General features: G+C 44.0%; 2 protein-coding genes across 5 annotated transcripts in view; both read left to right on the plus strand.

Annotated features, from left to right (window-relative positions):
• ADPRH (ADP-ribosylarginine hydrolase) overlaps window positions 1-15,124 on the plus strand; it is a 107,533-nt gene that overhangs the window by 27,125 nt on the left and 65,284 nt on the right. The gene's annotated exons all lie outside the window — the stretch shown is intronic.
• PLA1A (phospholipase A1 member A) overlaps window positions 9,460-15,124 on the plus strand; it is a 30,288-nt gene continuing 24,623 nt past the window's right edge. For 2 of the 4 annotated variants that reach the window (XM_053564581.1, XM_053564583.1), the window contains exon 1: window positions 9,507-9,668. In XM_053564581.1, coding sequence (XP_053420556.1) covers window positions 9,619-9,668 — 50 coding nt within the window. In that variant the 5' untranslated portion in view covers window positions 9,507-9,618. Of the gene's footprint in view, window positions 9,669-15,124 lie in introns of all 4 variants that reach the window. The other 2 variants (XM_053564584.1, XM_053564582.1) reach the window with 2 other exon arrangements.

Raw genomic sequence — 15,124 nt, forward strand, 5'->3', positions numbered from 1 at the left:
CTACTTGGGAGGTGGAGGCAGGAGACTCGCTTGAGCCCAGGAGTTGGAGGTTGCTGTGAGCTGTGATGCCACGCACTCTACCCAGTGCGACAGCTTGAGGCTCTGTCTCAAAAAAAAGGAAAAGAAAAACTGAGGCAAGAGGATCCCTCCAGCCCAAGTTGGAGGTTGCTGTGAGCTATGATGCTACGGCACTCTACCCAGGCAACAGCTTGAGACTATGTCTCAAAAAAAAAAAAAAAAAAAAAGAATTTACAGTCTGGCTCAGGGCCTGTAGCTCAGCAGCTAGGGCGCCAGCCACATACACTGAAGCTGATGGGTTTGAGCCCAGGCCTGCCAAACAATAACAACAACAACAAATAGCCAGGCGCTGTGGCGGGTGCTTGTAGTCCCACCTACTTGGCAGGCTGAGGCAAGAGAATCGCTTAAGTCCGAGAGTTTGAGGTTGCTGTGAGCTGTGATGCCATAGTGCTCAACCTAGGGCGACATAGTGAGACTCTGTCTCAAAACAAACAAACAAAAAACCCCAAAAGACAATACTCACCTGGGATGTTGTACATTCTACATAGAATAGTATCGGGTATATGATATGCCCTCAAACAAAAAGTGGGAGGACAAAGCCTGGGAGGCTGAGGTGGACCGATTGCCTGAACTCAGAAATTTGAGACCAGCCTGAGCAAGAGCAAGATCCTGTCTCTGAAAAGATAGCTGGGCGTTGTGGTGGGCCCCTGAATCCCTGCTAGTCGGGAGGCTGAGGCAGGAGGATCATTTAATCTCAAGAGTTCGAGGTTGCTGTGAGCTATGATGCCACTCATGTCTCAATAAAAAAAAAAGTGGGAGGAGATACGTTGACATATACTACATACATAGTAACTGACAGAAATGTGTCAGGGTCTATTTTCCACCAACCTTTCTTTAAATGGTAGACCCAGGAAAACCCCCAGATGATCATTCCCAGCCAGTTCTTTTCATCACATTACTTATGGGAAACTTTGACACAACCCCAGAGGCTCACGGGGCTTTCTCCTGGTATCACCTTGCAGTTCTAAACACCCAGTGATAAGCCTTAAGATTCACATATAATTTTATTTTGAAGTTAAGAGATTTTAGAGAACTCTAAACCACAGCATCTTATTATTGAACTGTTATTTAGACGCTAACAACAATTTTCACACTTTCTCCACACTTACAGGCTTGGAGTCACCTGGGAGGTACCTAACTTCTCTTTTCTGACAAAAGTACAAGTGGTCTTGGCTTGGCTTCATGGCTCACATCTGTAATCCGAGCAATCTAGGAGGCCAAGGCAGGTGGATTGCCTGAGCTCACAAGTTAGAGACCAACCTGAGCAAGCACAAGACCCTGTCTCTACTAAAAATGAAAAACTGAGGCAAGAGGATCTCTTGAATCCAAGAGTTTGAGGTTGCTGTGAGGTATGATGCCACAGCACTTTACCCAGAGCAACAGAGTGAGACTCTGTCTAAAAAAAAAAAAACTACAAGAGGTCATTTTTCTGAGAAAATGTAAAGCTGGTATCCACTGTGGGGGCCGAAAGTTAAACTTCCCCTTTGCCTTGGGAAGGTATGCTGAAAAATCAGTTCACCATAAAGCAGATTAAGAAAAGTTACCAGGGCGGCGCCTGTGGCTCAGTTGGTAAGGCGCTGGCTCCATATACCGAGGGTGGCGGGTTCAAACCCGGCCCTGGCGGAACAGCAACCAAAAAATAGCTGAGCGTTCTGGCGGGCGCCTGTAGTCCCAGCTGTTCGGAAGGCTGAGGCAAGAGAATCGCTTAAGCCCAGGAGCTGGAGGTTGCTGTGAGCTGTGTGATGCCACGGCACTCTACCGAGGGCCATAAAGTGAAACTCTGTCTCTACAAAAAAAAAAAAGAAAGAAAAGTAACCAAATGTATTTAATGTATATACTCACAGAAAATGAGGTTTCAACTTCTTGGTGGGTTCAGAATCATCATATGCCTTTCTGGTACAATGGGAGGGGGAAAAAAGAGGAATTCTGTTGAGGGGCAACAAATGACCATCAGGGAGGATGAATGGTTGGAGAAAGAAGATTAACTAAGTAAATTAGATTAATTAAGATTAATTAATTAGATTAAGTAAAGAAGATTAATTAAGTAAATAATTCCCTTTTGGGATTAACAAGTCTGTGAGGTGGGACACCATCTTCTTTTTTTTTTTTTTTTTTTATTGTTGGGGATTCATTGAGGGTACAATAAGCCAGGTTACACTGATTGCAATTGTTAGGTAAAGTTGCTCTTGCAATCATGTCTTGCCCCCATAAAGTGTGACACACAGCAAGGGACACCATCTTCTTAAAGGATCTGTTCAGGTGAGGTCACACCCCTGGTCTTACAGAGAAGGAACAAAAAAGACAAATGTGATCCTGGATGGATCTTGATCTCAGGCTGATAAAGGAATGTCAGCCATCTCGGGAGTCCATGGTGGTGGTGCTGAGGGAAGGCCAGTCAGAGAGTCGTCCAGGCTTCTTCAGTCAGTCCAGAATAGCAAAATGTCATATTTTGGGGTAAAAGTATTTCTAATTTCCTCTACCACCTATTCTTTCTAGGAAAACATGGAATATACATGTTTTAAAATGAAACTAAAATTATGTGGTTTGGGGTTACCAAAGGGGCATGAAATGTTCTCTTTTCCCGTGAGAATCTAGATTGTCCTAAGTGTGCTGGTTACCAGCTTGTCTAAGGTGAGAGACACACACACAAGTTAGCTGAACTGGGCTTGTCATCTATAGCTGGGCGAGAGGGACAACAGAAGCCTAGGATCCGTGGTGAGCCAGTCCCCCAAGCTCAGGAGAGCAGCCCTGGGCAAGTGGAGACTCATATGCACACTCCCACCTACACCACATTGGAAGGCCCCGGGAAACAGCCCACTCTGGGTTTTTTGCTCCAGGGCAACAGGACACTCTGGGCTAAAGCCACAAAGGACATCCATTTCAGGAGTGGGGCCTGGGGTACTGGAACAGAGCCTAGGCTGTTCTGGCTGGTTCCCTACTATCTCAGGATGTTGTATGCCCAGAACATCCTATAGTTGTTCTTGAGAACTACAAATAAGAAAGGGGGATAACTGCATCAGTCCAAGGCTCCCTGCAAACTGTCCTCTGCTGTGCTCACATACTATGATGTGTTCTGAGAAGATGTGTATGTGTTGTGTGTCTGTGTGTGCCTGCACATTATATGTTCACATACAGTACACACAGGATATTAGCAGTGGAGACTCCAAAATCATGCTCTTCACCTCAGTGGGAGAGGAATCTGGCAAAAGGTGAGACTTTCTTTTTTCAAATACTTCAGAACAAATAAAGAATGCTTTGTTATTAACACACTGTTTTTCTTTTCTTATTTTGCAAGAAAGAGAAGCAGTCTGAAAAAAGGGCCACATAATTTACATCATAATAAAACATTTAACAGGAGAATCACTATAAATGGCATTTTAGCCCAGCATTGGAAAGATCTTACCATTTATCTTCCTTTCCAAACTCCATTGTTGTTTATTATCCTTTCAAGGGTTTCCTACGGTTGATCTCAAGTGGGATTTTATTTTCAGCCTCAGACAAGGCTTTGCACTGACCTGTTATTCCCTATTCAGAGAAAATAGTGTCTGTGCTTTTTCTTTTCTTTTTTTTTTTTTTTTTTTTTTTGGTAGAGACAGAGTCTCACTGTACCGCCCTCGGGTAGAGTGCCGTGGCCTCACACGGCTCACAGAAACCTCTAACTCTTGGGCTTACGCGATTCTCTTGCCTCAGCCTCCCGAGCAGCTGGGACTACAGGCGCCCGCCACAACGCCCGGCTATTTTTCTGTTGCAGTTTGGCCGGGGCTGGGTCCGAACCCGCCACCCTCGGCATATGGGGCTGGCGCCCTACTCACTGAGCCACAGGCGCCACCCTGCTTTTTCTTTTCTAATTCACCAGGTATCACTCAGTAAGTTGCCATCAGAAACTGAAGGATGATATTAAACAGAATTTTACAAAACAAACTGCCTTAAATACACAGCATTTTCTGCTATACCGTAATTTTTTTTTTTTTTTTGAGACAGAGTCTCAGTATGTTGCCCTCCGAGGAGTGCTATGGTGTCATAGCTCACAGCTACCTCAAAATCTTGGGCTTGAGCGATTCTCTTGCCTCAGCCTCCTGAGTAGCTGGGACTGCAGGCACCCACCACAATACCCAGGGCTATTTTTTGTTGCAATTGTCGTTGTTTAGCTGGCCCAGGCCGGGTTCAAACCCGCCAGCCTCAGTGTATCTGGTTGGCGCTATAACCACTGTGCTACAGGCGCTGAGCCTAATACTGTAATTTTAGTATCTCGCATTTTTTATGAAAGCACACAAAGCCCCTTCATGTGGTGATGTGCTAACAAACATCATGTGCCAGGAGCTTGCATGAACAACGTGAACTAAAGTAAAACCTTAGGCTCCCCCACCCAGCGGCTGACTGACTAGATTCCGCTCTTGGCCAAGGGGATCCGGGAAAATTGAGTTACTGGCCATGAGCAAGACCAGACATGCCTCATCATGTCCCCTGCCTTCTTAGAGATGTCCTCTGTGACTCATTAACAAGGCCAAGCCTCTGCAAGACACACCTGCAGGCCCTCCATATACACAGCAAACCACTGGCGTCTGGGCATTTGTCCAGTACTTGGTCACTGATGGACTGACCTTTCTCAGCATTCCTTTTCTCTGACTCCTGACCTATCAGATAGAGCCTGGCTCTTTCAGCCAATAGTCAGCTAAAGAATATTTAAACTCACCGACCACCTGTGGGCACCCCGCCTTTGAGATAGCCCACCTTTTGGGGCCAAACCAAACTATGTTTTCCACATACTGATTTATAAAACTTTACTTATAATTCCTATCTCCATGAAATGTATAACCCAAACTGTAACCCCCTCACAAAGAGTCCACTTACTAAGGCTTTTGGGTGTAGCCCAATGTCATGGTCCTCAAATTTGGCTCAGAATAAACCTCTTTAAATTATAAAAAATAAAATAAAATAAAAAATAAGACTTTCTAAAAGTCAAGTAGGACAAGGCCTTGAACCATTCTGGGTTGGGCACTAGAATTTCATGACCGAGGAGTGCCATGGTGTCATAGCTCACAGCTACGACAGATTCACAGCTATGAAAAGATTCCACTTAATGGGAATCTTACAGAAAGAATGAAACAGACATAAGTATTTTGTTTAGTTTAAATGGCAAAGTTCAAAAAGGTTCATGTAATAAGTCAGTAAGTGTGTTTAAACCTACCCATGAGCTAGAATATCTCTAAAAGGATATGTAAGAAAATGGGGACAATGGGGCTGCGCCTGTGGCTCAAAGGAGTAGGGCGCCAGCCCCATATGCCGGAGGTGGCAGGTTCAAACCCAGTCCCAGCCAAAAACAAAAAAAAGAAAATGGGGACAACGATTGCCTTCTACAGGATCTGGGGCAGGAGGATGGAAATTTATTTTTCAGCATATGCTTTTTATTTCTTCTTCTTCTTTTTTTTTTTTTTTGAGACAGGTATTACTCTGTTGCCCTTGATAGAGTGTAGTGACATCATTATAGCCTACTGCAACCTCAAACTCCTGGGCTTAAGCCGTCCTCCTGCCTCAGTCTCCTGAGAATCTAGGACTACAGGCACCTGCCAGGACACCTGGCTAATTTTTCTGTTTTAAGTAGAGATGATGTCTCACTCTTGCTCAGGCTGGTCTTGAATTCCTGGCCTGAAGCAATCCTCCTACTTTAGCTTCCCAAAGTGCTAGGATTACAGGCATGAGCCACTGCTTGTACTTTTTGATTTTTAGAACGGAACATAGATATAGAGCTATTTTAAAACACACTTTAAAAAATTAATGTGACCTCAATTTGCAGTCATAAATGAATTATTATTTCCTAAGTTTAGTTGATAACTTTTTTTGGCCGGGGCTGGGTTTGAACCTGCCACCTCTGGCATATGGGGCCAGCACCCTACTCCGTTGAGCCACAGACGCTGCCCAATAGCTGTTTTTTTTTTTTTTATGCGACAGAGTCTCATTATGTCACCCTTGGTAGACTGCCGTTGCATCACAGCTCACAGCAACCTCCAACTCTTAGGCTTAAGCAATTCTCTTGCCTCAGCTTCCCAAGTAGCTGGGACTACAGGTGCCAGCCACAATGCCCAGCTATTTTTTTTTTTTTTTTGTCACAGTTGTCATTGTTTTAGCTGGCCAGGGCTGGGTTTGAACCCACCAACTTCCGTGTATGTGGCTGGTGCCATAACGACTGTGCTATGGGTGCCTAGCCTAGTTCATAGCCTAGTTCATACCCACCTCCCACTCCTCCCCTGCCCCCACACACATTGAAGGCAGCAATGCACCCTTCTTCCCACCCACACCTAAGCAAATAAAGGCAAATTCACTTAAGGAACCATCAGCTAAAGATCCTGAAAGAAGATGAAGAAGCTGTGACTCTGTAAAAGGGAGTCAATGGATTCCAAGCATGGTACACTCCCTCCCTCCCGCCTTCTCTCCTTCCTCTTTCCTGCTTTCTTTCCCTCCCTCCCCTACCTCCTCACTCTCATTCTCTCACTCTGTCTCTCTTTCTTAGTATTTAGGGAGTACTATGATATATCAGGCACTGTTCTAGGCACTGAGCACTCAGAAGGGAATACTGAGCAATGGGCAGGGAATTTTGAACATAGATTCCTTGGTCATTTGTTTGCCTTCCTGTGTACAAGATCCTAGGCACATAAAACCATCTAATTCCACTTAAAAATGGGTGACTAGGACTTGGCTGAACCAGTGAAGTGGGGACATACCAGCACATCCTACCAGGTATATGTCTTCTCACAGCAAATAGTTATTGAGCACCAGCTATGTGGCAAGACTGTGCTAGTGCTAGGTGCCAGGGTACCTCAGTGAGCAAAACAGGCTAGGATTCTGTCCTTCTGAGGCTGACATTCTCCTAGGGGAAGAAGCCAGTAGATGCTGAATATAAATTGTGGTTTCCTCAGTGTCTCCTGACAGAAAAGTTTCATTTTCACCTTCTGAAATATACAAACACTTTCCAGAAGGACCCCACTTCTTTGGCACCCGCAAGCAGGTCCCTGTCCTCTCTGCACTTTAGTTTCTGCTTTGGTGACATGGAGACGGCTACTGTAAGGATTCTCAGGGGATGAGAGGTCCCTGTCTGTGCTGCAGCTGGGCCCAGCCAGGGACTGAGAGGGTATGGCTGCTCACACTGACCCATTCCTACAGATATAGAACTGCTTAATAGGAGCGTCCAGTCTGAGGACTCCCCATTGGCCTGGCCAGAATATTTTAGAAAACATGCTGGGATCCTCTTTTTCCTTTCTACTCTCCTTCACAGGTGTCAGGTCTGCCTCACAATCTAAGCAGGGGTCCTCGAACTTTTTAAACAGGGGGCCAGTTCACTGTCCCTCAGACTCTTGGAGGGCCGGACTATAGTTTTAAAAAAAAAAACTATGAACAAATTCCTATGCACACTGCACATACCTTATTTTGAAGTAAAAAAACAAAATGGGAACAAATACAATCACACCGCTTCATGTGGCCCGTGGGCCACAGTTTGAGGACCCCTGATAAAGGCTCTCCGTGCCTTCTCCAGTGCCCCGTACTCTTCACAGGTGTTGACCCAATAAGTCTCTTGGGCATCTAGTCCCATCTTGGCATTTTCTTCTCCTAGGACCTGAAGTAATACACTTGGCTTGGTCTCTGACATCAGGACAGCCTTCAGCAATGACCTCTGCTGTGCCCTACTTATTATTATTATTTTTTTTAGAGACAGAGTCTCACTTTGTTGCCCTTGGTGGAGTGCCGTGGCATCACAGCTCACAGCAACCTCTAGCTCTTGGGCTTAGGCGATTCTCTTGCCTCAGTCTCCTGAGTGGCTGGGACTACAGGCACCTGCCACAATGCCTATTTTTTGTTGCAGTTTGGCCAGGGCCAAGTTCAAACCCGCCAACCTCGGTATATGGGGCTTGAGCTCACTGAGTCATACGCGCCGCCCCTATGTACCCTACTTATTGCCACACTCCCTCCTTGGGGCAGCAACACTGGAGCACAGGGATCGTGTGCACAAGGGGAAGCAAGACCCCTGCCTTCTCCAGTGCCCCGTACTCTTCACAGGTGTTAATCCAGTAAATCTCTTGGGCATCTAGTCCCATCTGGGCATTTTCTTCTCCTAGGACCTGAAGGAGGCTAGTCCCTTCAAAGTCATTACACTGCACGGTGCCAATGCCTCTTTTGGGTTGTTGCTGTAGAGTGTGGTGGTTCAGAGCATGGGTTCTAGGACTAGCCTGTCTTGCTTTCAATCACAGCTCTGCAAACCTGTGCAAATTATTTAACCTATGGCCTAACAACTGCGAAAGCCAGGTACATAGATAGCAATTGTCTCAGTTACTGTTCAGAAAGGACGATCCTGGCCTTGCTAGGGAGTCCTCTGACTTATAGCAGGGTGTTTCAATTTAGAGAATGCCAGGTAAGTGCCCTGCCCTGGGCTTGGCCCCCAACATATCTAGAAATAGCTTAGTGTGGTTTCTGCCACTCCTTTGGATGATGAGGCCATGTGGTATGGTGGAGCCACCTTGCTTTAGGCCCAGTTTTGCCACTTTTATCAACAGAGCCTCTATAGGTCATTTTTTTCCCTACTCAGTTTCTTTATTTGTGAATTTAGGAAGTTGAACACCTATTTTTTTTTTTTTTCCTCTTTTTGAGACAGAATCTCACTCTGTCTCCAAAGCACGAGTGCTGTGGCATCAGCCTAGTTCACAGCAACCTCAAACTGCTGGGTTCAAGCCATCCTTCTACCTCACCAGTACCTGGGACTACAGGAGCCCTCTAGCATGCCTGGCTAACTTTTCTATTTTTTGTAGAGACAGGGTCTCACTAGTGCTCAGCCTGGTCTTGAACTGCTGGTCTCAAGGAATTCACCCACCTCAGCCTCCCAGGGTGTTAGGATTACAGGTATGAGCCACCTTGCCCAGCCTGAGTATCTATTCTTAGAGACTGGGCTTTACTTGTAGCTCCAAAATTTTATGAAAGTTCAGTACTCTCTCAACAAAGCCCAACTTTCTTTATTCTATACATTAAATTTACACTTAACATGTATTTTTGGCTTAGCTCTGCGCTAGGCCCTGGGGCTTCAAAAGTGAAGTGAAGGGCTTTGCTCTCAAGTCACTTAGAATCTTTCTACAGAAACAAACATGTCCACAGATAATTCTGGTACAATGAGGGCTTTGTGACAACCTGGAGATGAAAGACTTCTGCTTCAGTTTTTACTGACATTTTATAATGGGAAATGGGTGAGGTACAAGAAAGCTTCCTGATCATGTTTGGCTCTAAGAGGAAGGACAGTGTGTTTCAATGTTCCTTGGTTTAAAAAAAACATAAAAGGAAAAAGAAAAAGGAAAGTGTACTTATTTTCATTGAGGAAAAGAAACTGAAAACTCTGGAGGCTGCATAAACAGGAAGAATGTATTTTTCTCTTACGGGGTCATGAGGCCAGTTAATGATTAGTGAGACCCAAGTGGAGGTTTGGTGAGAGGCCGGCTGTGTGTTGTCCTCAACATTAGGCAGTAGGACTTCCAGCCCAGCAATGCCCCCAGGCCTCTGGGGGAGATGCTTCTGTGTGTGGGGACTCTTTTTGCGGCTCCAAGTTGGATGTTCAGGTAAGCTGGGGGCTCAGGCCTTGGGTAGGGCTCATTTCAGTCAAGGATCGTATCTCTCAAACTATGTTCGTAGTACTAACTTGTTGGAACATCCCCTAAAAACCTCTTGCCTTCTGAGGTGAATTTAATTAAAACATGGGGAAAAACCCTACTATCATAAGGGAAATAGGATGAACAGGACACTTTCTCAGGTTAGAGAAATTCAACTTCTCCTGTTTGTTTGACTCATTTTTCTAAAACTCACACTATAATCCTTTTTGCCTTACACAAGCCAGGATGACTCTTCAAAGTTTTTTTTTTATTAACTCCAAAGTATTATTCATTTTTGCCCTCTAAATATCCACTGTTCCAAGATATATTTGACTTTAAATTTAAATTTTCCAAGCTAATGGTGATGTTGTCTGTCATTAAGATTGTCAGATGTCCTTTCTTACGCTGTGACCCAACTCAAGTTTAGGTTTGTCCTTCTTGGCTGATAACTAGTCCCTACTGACTACAGATGCCCCCTGAGCACAACTTCCCTTAGCTGTGATTTCCTTTCTGTCTTTCCCCTGGTAAAGAACCGGCCCATTTTCCCTGGGGGTTAACCTATTCCATCTCTGCCCTGTGTGGTGCTGAAGTTCTCGGAAGACTCCCCCCATCACCCCAGCAGTGGCCTCACCCTCAGAAAAGTCCCCTCCCTTTGTGCCAAATGGCAGATCTTCCCCGTAAGACGTTTACTTTCCATTCCCCAGCTCCAGACTATGTCATTGCTTCTACTGGGAGTTGCTCAGACTACCTGTGGGTTAATTTCTGCTCTTCATGTCTTCCAAGGGGGCTTCCATGATTCTTACCTTCCTTGTAACCCACCATTCCTCTGCTCAGCACCCCTCTCTGCTTGCAAGTTCAACTTGCACAAGGGACTGCTCTCCCTGCATTCTCGGGTGCCTTTTAAAGGTGCTGCTCAGCTGCGTGTGTGCTTTCTTCCGCCGCAATCCTAGGTTCCTGCACCCAGTGCCTAACACCTCTCCTAGGGGTTAATCATCCTAGAGAGAAACTATCACAGAACTAAGGATAACGGGCTGCTCAGTTCTTCCCCAGGGAATTATCGTATTCATGTCTTAAAACACTTTCTCTCTCTCTTTTTAAGAGCCCAAAATGGTTGGTGTGGTTTGATGGTCCACTTTCTTTCTCTTTAACACTTTCCATATCTTTTGATGAAAGAACATTCTAGGCCAGGAGCAGTGGCTCAGGCCTGCAATCCTAGCAACTCAGTGAGGCTGAGGTGGGAGGACCACTGGAGTTCAGGAGTTCCATACTAGCCTGAGCAAAAGAGACTCCCTGTCTTTACTAAAAATAGAAAAATTTAGCTGGATGTGGTGGCGGACACCTGTCGTCCTAGTTAGTAACTGGTGGAGAGATTGTGTATTATTTCTAGCACTAGCACCCCTTTCTTCTTTGCACTATTCTGATTTTTTAAAAACAGTAATATTAGGGCGGCGCCTGTGGCTCAGTCGGTAAGGCGCCGGCCCCATATACCGAGGGTGGCGGGTTCAAGCCCAGCCCCGGCCAAACTGCAACCAAAAAATAGCCGGGCGTTGTGGCGGGCGCCTGTAGTCCCAGCTGCTCGGGAGGCTGAGGCAAGAGAATCGCTTAAGCCCAGGAGTTGGAGATTGCTGTGAGCTGTGTGAGGCCACGGCACTCTACCGAGGGCCATAAAGTGAGACTCTGTCTCTACAAAAAAAAAAAAAAAAAAAAACAGTAATATTAGACTTATAGTGATCTTGGAAAATACATAAAAGTAAATGGAAGAAAATAAAAGTAAATGGAAGAATCTCTTAAAAAAAAAAGGAAGAAAATAAATATCATCTATAGCCCATCATCCAGACACAAATATATTTTAACAGTTTTGTTGTATTTCATTTCTTTTTTTCTCTTCGTTTAGTAAATTAAAAAATTAATTATAAGTCCCAGCTGCTCGGGAGGCTGAGGCAAGAGAATCGCGTAAGCCCAAGAGTTAGAGGTTGCTGTGAGCCGTGACATAGCAACACAGTCACCACAGTGCCGTGGTGTCACAGTGCCGTGACACCACGGCACTCTACCCGAGGGCGGTACAGTGAGACTCTGTCTCTACAAAAAAAAAAAAAAAAAAATTAATTATAAGATATTTTAAAGACATAAGAAAGTTCAGTAAATAATATGCCAATATAGTCCCATGGCCATCTGGATCTTTGAGTGCTACCTTTGACCAAATCCAAACTTCACAAAACAAATCCCTTACGGAATTTATTTGGATTCTGTCAAGGGGAGCCAGACTTGGAGATCTGGAAGACTACATTTGGCCTGGAGGTCACAGGTTCCCCACCCCACTACAATGTGCAAAGTTGAAGATGGTCTCTAAAAATGGGGTCACTGGGTCCCACGGCAATTTACCAGGGTAGTCAAAATGTGTAGGATCCTGTTTCCCTTCTCACTAGTATTTAGTATTGTCAGATTATTTAATTTTTGCTCATCTGATGGGAATGAAATACTACCTGCTTCTCAATTTAATTTGCCCTTTAGCACCTATTAGTAGCATTGAACATCTTTTCATAATGGTATTATGATTTCCTCCTCTACAAAACTTGCTCATGTAAGTTATTCTCTACCGACCTGCTCATTTTTTTCTCATCGTTTTGTGTCACGTTTTTATATATTCTTGACACGAATCCTTTGTTTATAATATATATTGCATAAAAGGATGTTTTAAGCCTATGACTTGTTTTTTACTTTTACTTTCTGCTTGTGTTTTTGACAGAAGCTTATACAATGAAATTTATCAATCTTTTGTTTTATGATTTGTGCTTCTGGTATCTCATGTAAGCAATCTTCCTATAAAGATAATCTCTCATATTTCCTTCTAAATATTATGGGCTAGCTTAAATCAGACCAAGATTACCAAGGACAAATCTTTTGGTCGTGATGTGCATTTTAACACAGTGTTGAATTTGATTTGCCAAAATTTGTTTTTATTTCTGCATGTGTTTGTTTTTATAAAAATTTTTTTCTTTTACTCTGTGCTAGATATTATAGCATTGATTTCTTTTTTATTTTCATGACTATCTTTTTCATTTCCAATTTTCTAATCAGTTTTTCCCAAATATCTTATTTTATCATTTATGCCTGTTTTTATATTTTATAATTTTTATGCTTCCTTAATTTTTATCATGTATATTCTTAGCATACTTATTTTAAAATCTATATTAAAGACTTTTTTCTTTTGAGACAGAGTCTTACTTTGTTATACTTGGTAGAGTGCGGTGGCATCATAGCTCACAGCAACCTCAAACTCTTGGGCTCAAGAGATTCTCTTGCTTCAGCCTCCAAAGTAGCTGGGACTACAGGCACTTGCCACAATGCTCTCCTGTTTTTTTAGAGGTGAGTTCTTGCTCTTGCTGAGGCTGGTCTTGAACCCAAGAGTTCAGGCAATCCCCCCACCTTGGCCTCCCAGAATGCTGGGATAACAGGTGTGAGCCACCTTGCCCAGCCTATATTAAAGGTTTATTAAAGCATATTTCACCTGAAGTGAGTTAATGACCTACTTACTGGTTTTATTAACTATCTTTGTACACATTTGATTTTTTTTTTTTTTACATATTAAAGTTCTTTTTTTTGCAGTTTTTGGCCAGAGCTGGGTTTGAACCCACCACCTCCAGCATATTGAGCTGATGCCCTGCTCTTTGAGCCACAGGCACTGCCCCCCTCCCCCCCCCTTTTTTTTTTTACATATTTAGGCATTTTGTTTGCAGGTTTATTTCTTTTTTTTTTTTTTTTTTTTTTTTTTTTTTTTTTTTGTAGAGACAGAGTCTCACTTTATGGCCCTCAGTAGAGTGCCGTGGCCTCACACAGCTCACAGCAACCTCCAACTCCTGGGCTTAAGCGATTCTCTTGCCTCAGCCTCCCGAGTAGCTGGGAATACAGGCGCCCGCCACAACGCCCGGCTATTTTTATTTTTTGTTGCAGTTTGGCCGGGGCTGGGTTTGAACCCGCCACCCTCGGCATATGGGGCCGGCGCCTTACCGACTGAGCCACAGGTGCCGCCCTGCAGGTTTATTTCTAAGTAAACTTTTTATTAAAGTATAACATATATACAGGTAAGTTGACAAATTATTACTATACAGATTAATGAATTTTCAGAGTAAATTCACCTATGTAAGCATCACCCAGATCAAGAAATGAAACAGGGTGGTGCCTATGGCTCAAAGAAGTAAGGCATCAGCCCCATATGCTGGAGGTGGTGGGTTCAAACCCAGCCCCAGCCAAAAAAAAAAAAAAGAAATGAAACATTACCAGAATCCTAAAGGTCACCTCCTATTCCTTCTCTTAGTCACTGTCACTTCAAAGGTAACTACTATCTTGGCTTCTAGATTAGTTTCATTTTAATTTTTAATGAAAACTTCAGTGTAGCCTCGCTCCTCACCCACCCACTCCACCCCCAGCCTCCCAGCTCCCCTCTTTGTTTTCAGACTCTCTCCTCTAGTCAGGGAGCAAGTGGGCTCCTGTCTCAGCTCCAGGTAGCCAAGTCTGGTCTTTCTATGCTACCTCCCTAAATAAAGCTGTAGCCCCAGGCAATGAGTCACCAACTGCCTTTTCTTCATTTTGTTTTTGTTTTTCCCCTTCCTTTCATGAGTTGAAGAACCCCCTCTCCACAATTGGCAACGGGTAGGCCTGGTGCTGGTCCTCACGTCCACCCTCAAGGAGCTGACTTCTTACAACCACTGACTTCTCCCAGACCGGGAACCTAGCACCATGTTACATTTCTGTTCTTTTTCTTTTTCACAGAGATAATCTGAGATTGGCAATGCCTTTTCATCTCTCTCCCTTTTGACACTCATCTGCCCTTGCTCTTTGGTCGGAGTGCCTCTGGGGGAGAGGCAGTATCTGAATGTGACTGACTCTGCCATCCTCCATGCTCTTGAATGATTGACAATTTTGTCATCTCCAAATAATGGCAACTTTTTTCTCTCTCTTTCCAAACTTTGTAACTTTTATCCTGTTGCATTGTCTTCTTTCACTGCCTAGGACTAGGATGACCAGTACAATATTTGATAGAAGCAGTGATAGCAGACATTTGTGTTTGTTCCCATTTCTAAGAGGAATTCTTCTAAGCTTTCATCAATAAGTCTGATCCTTAGGCTTTTGGTAGCTATCTTTCCTTATGTTAAGGAGTGTAGGGTGTTGTCACGTGTTGTTTTTTGTACATCTAATGAGATAAGCATATGGTTTTTCTTCTTTGGTTTGTTCGTACATGAATTATATTAATGCTTTTTCTTTTTTTTTTGAGACAGAGTCTCACTTTGTCACCCTTGGTAGAGTGCTGTGGCCTGATAACACACAGAAACCTCAAACTCTTGGGCTCCAGCAATTCTCTTGCCTCAATCTGCAGTAGCTGGGACTATAGGCATTCACCACAACACCGGCTATTTTTAGAGACAGAG

The sequence above is a fragment of the Nycticebus coucang genome, chromosome 16 (genome assembly GCF_027406575.1).
Source record: "Nycticebus coucang isolate mNycCou1 chromosome 16, mNycCou1.pri, whole genome shotgun sequence".
NCBI classification, from domain to species: domain Eukaryota; kingdom Metazoa; phylum Chordata; class Mammalia; order Primates; family Lorisidae; genus Nycticebus; species Nycticebus coucang.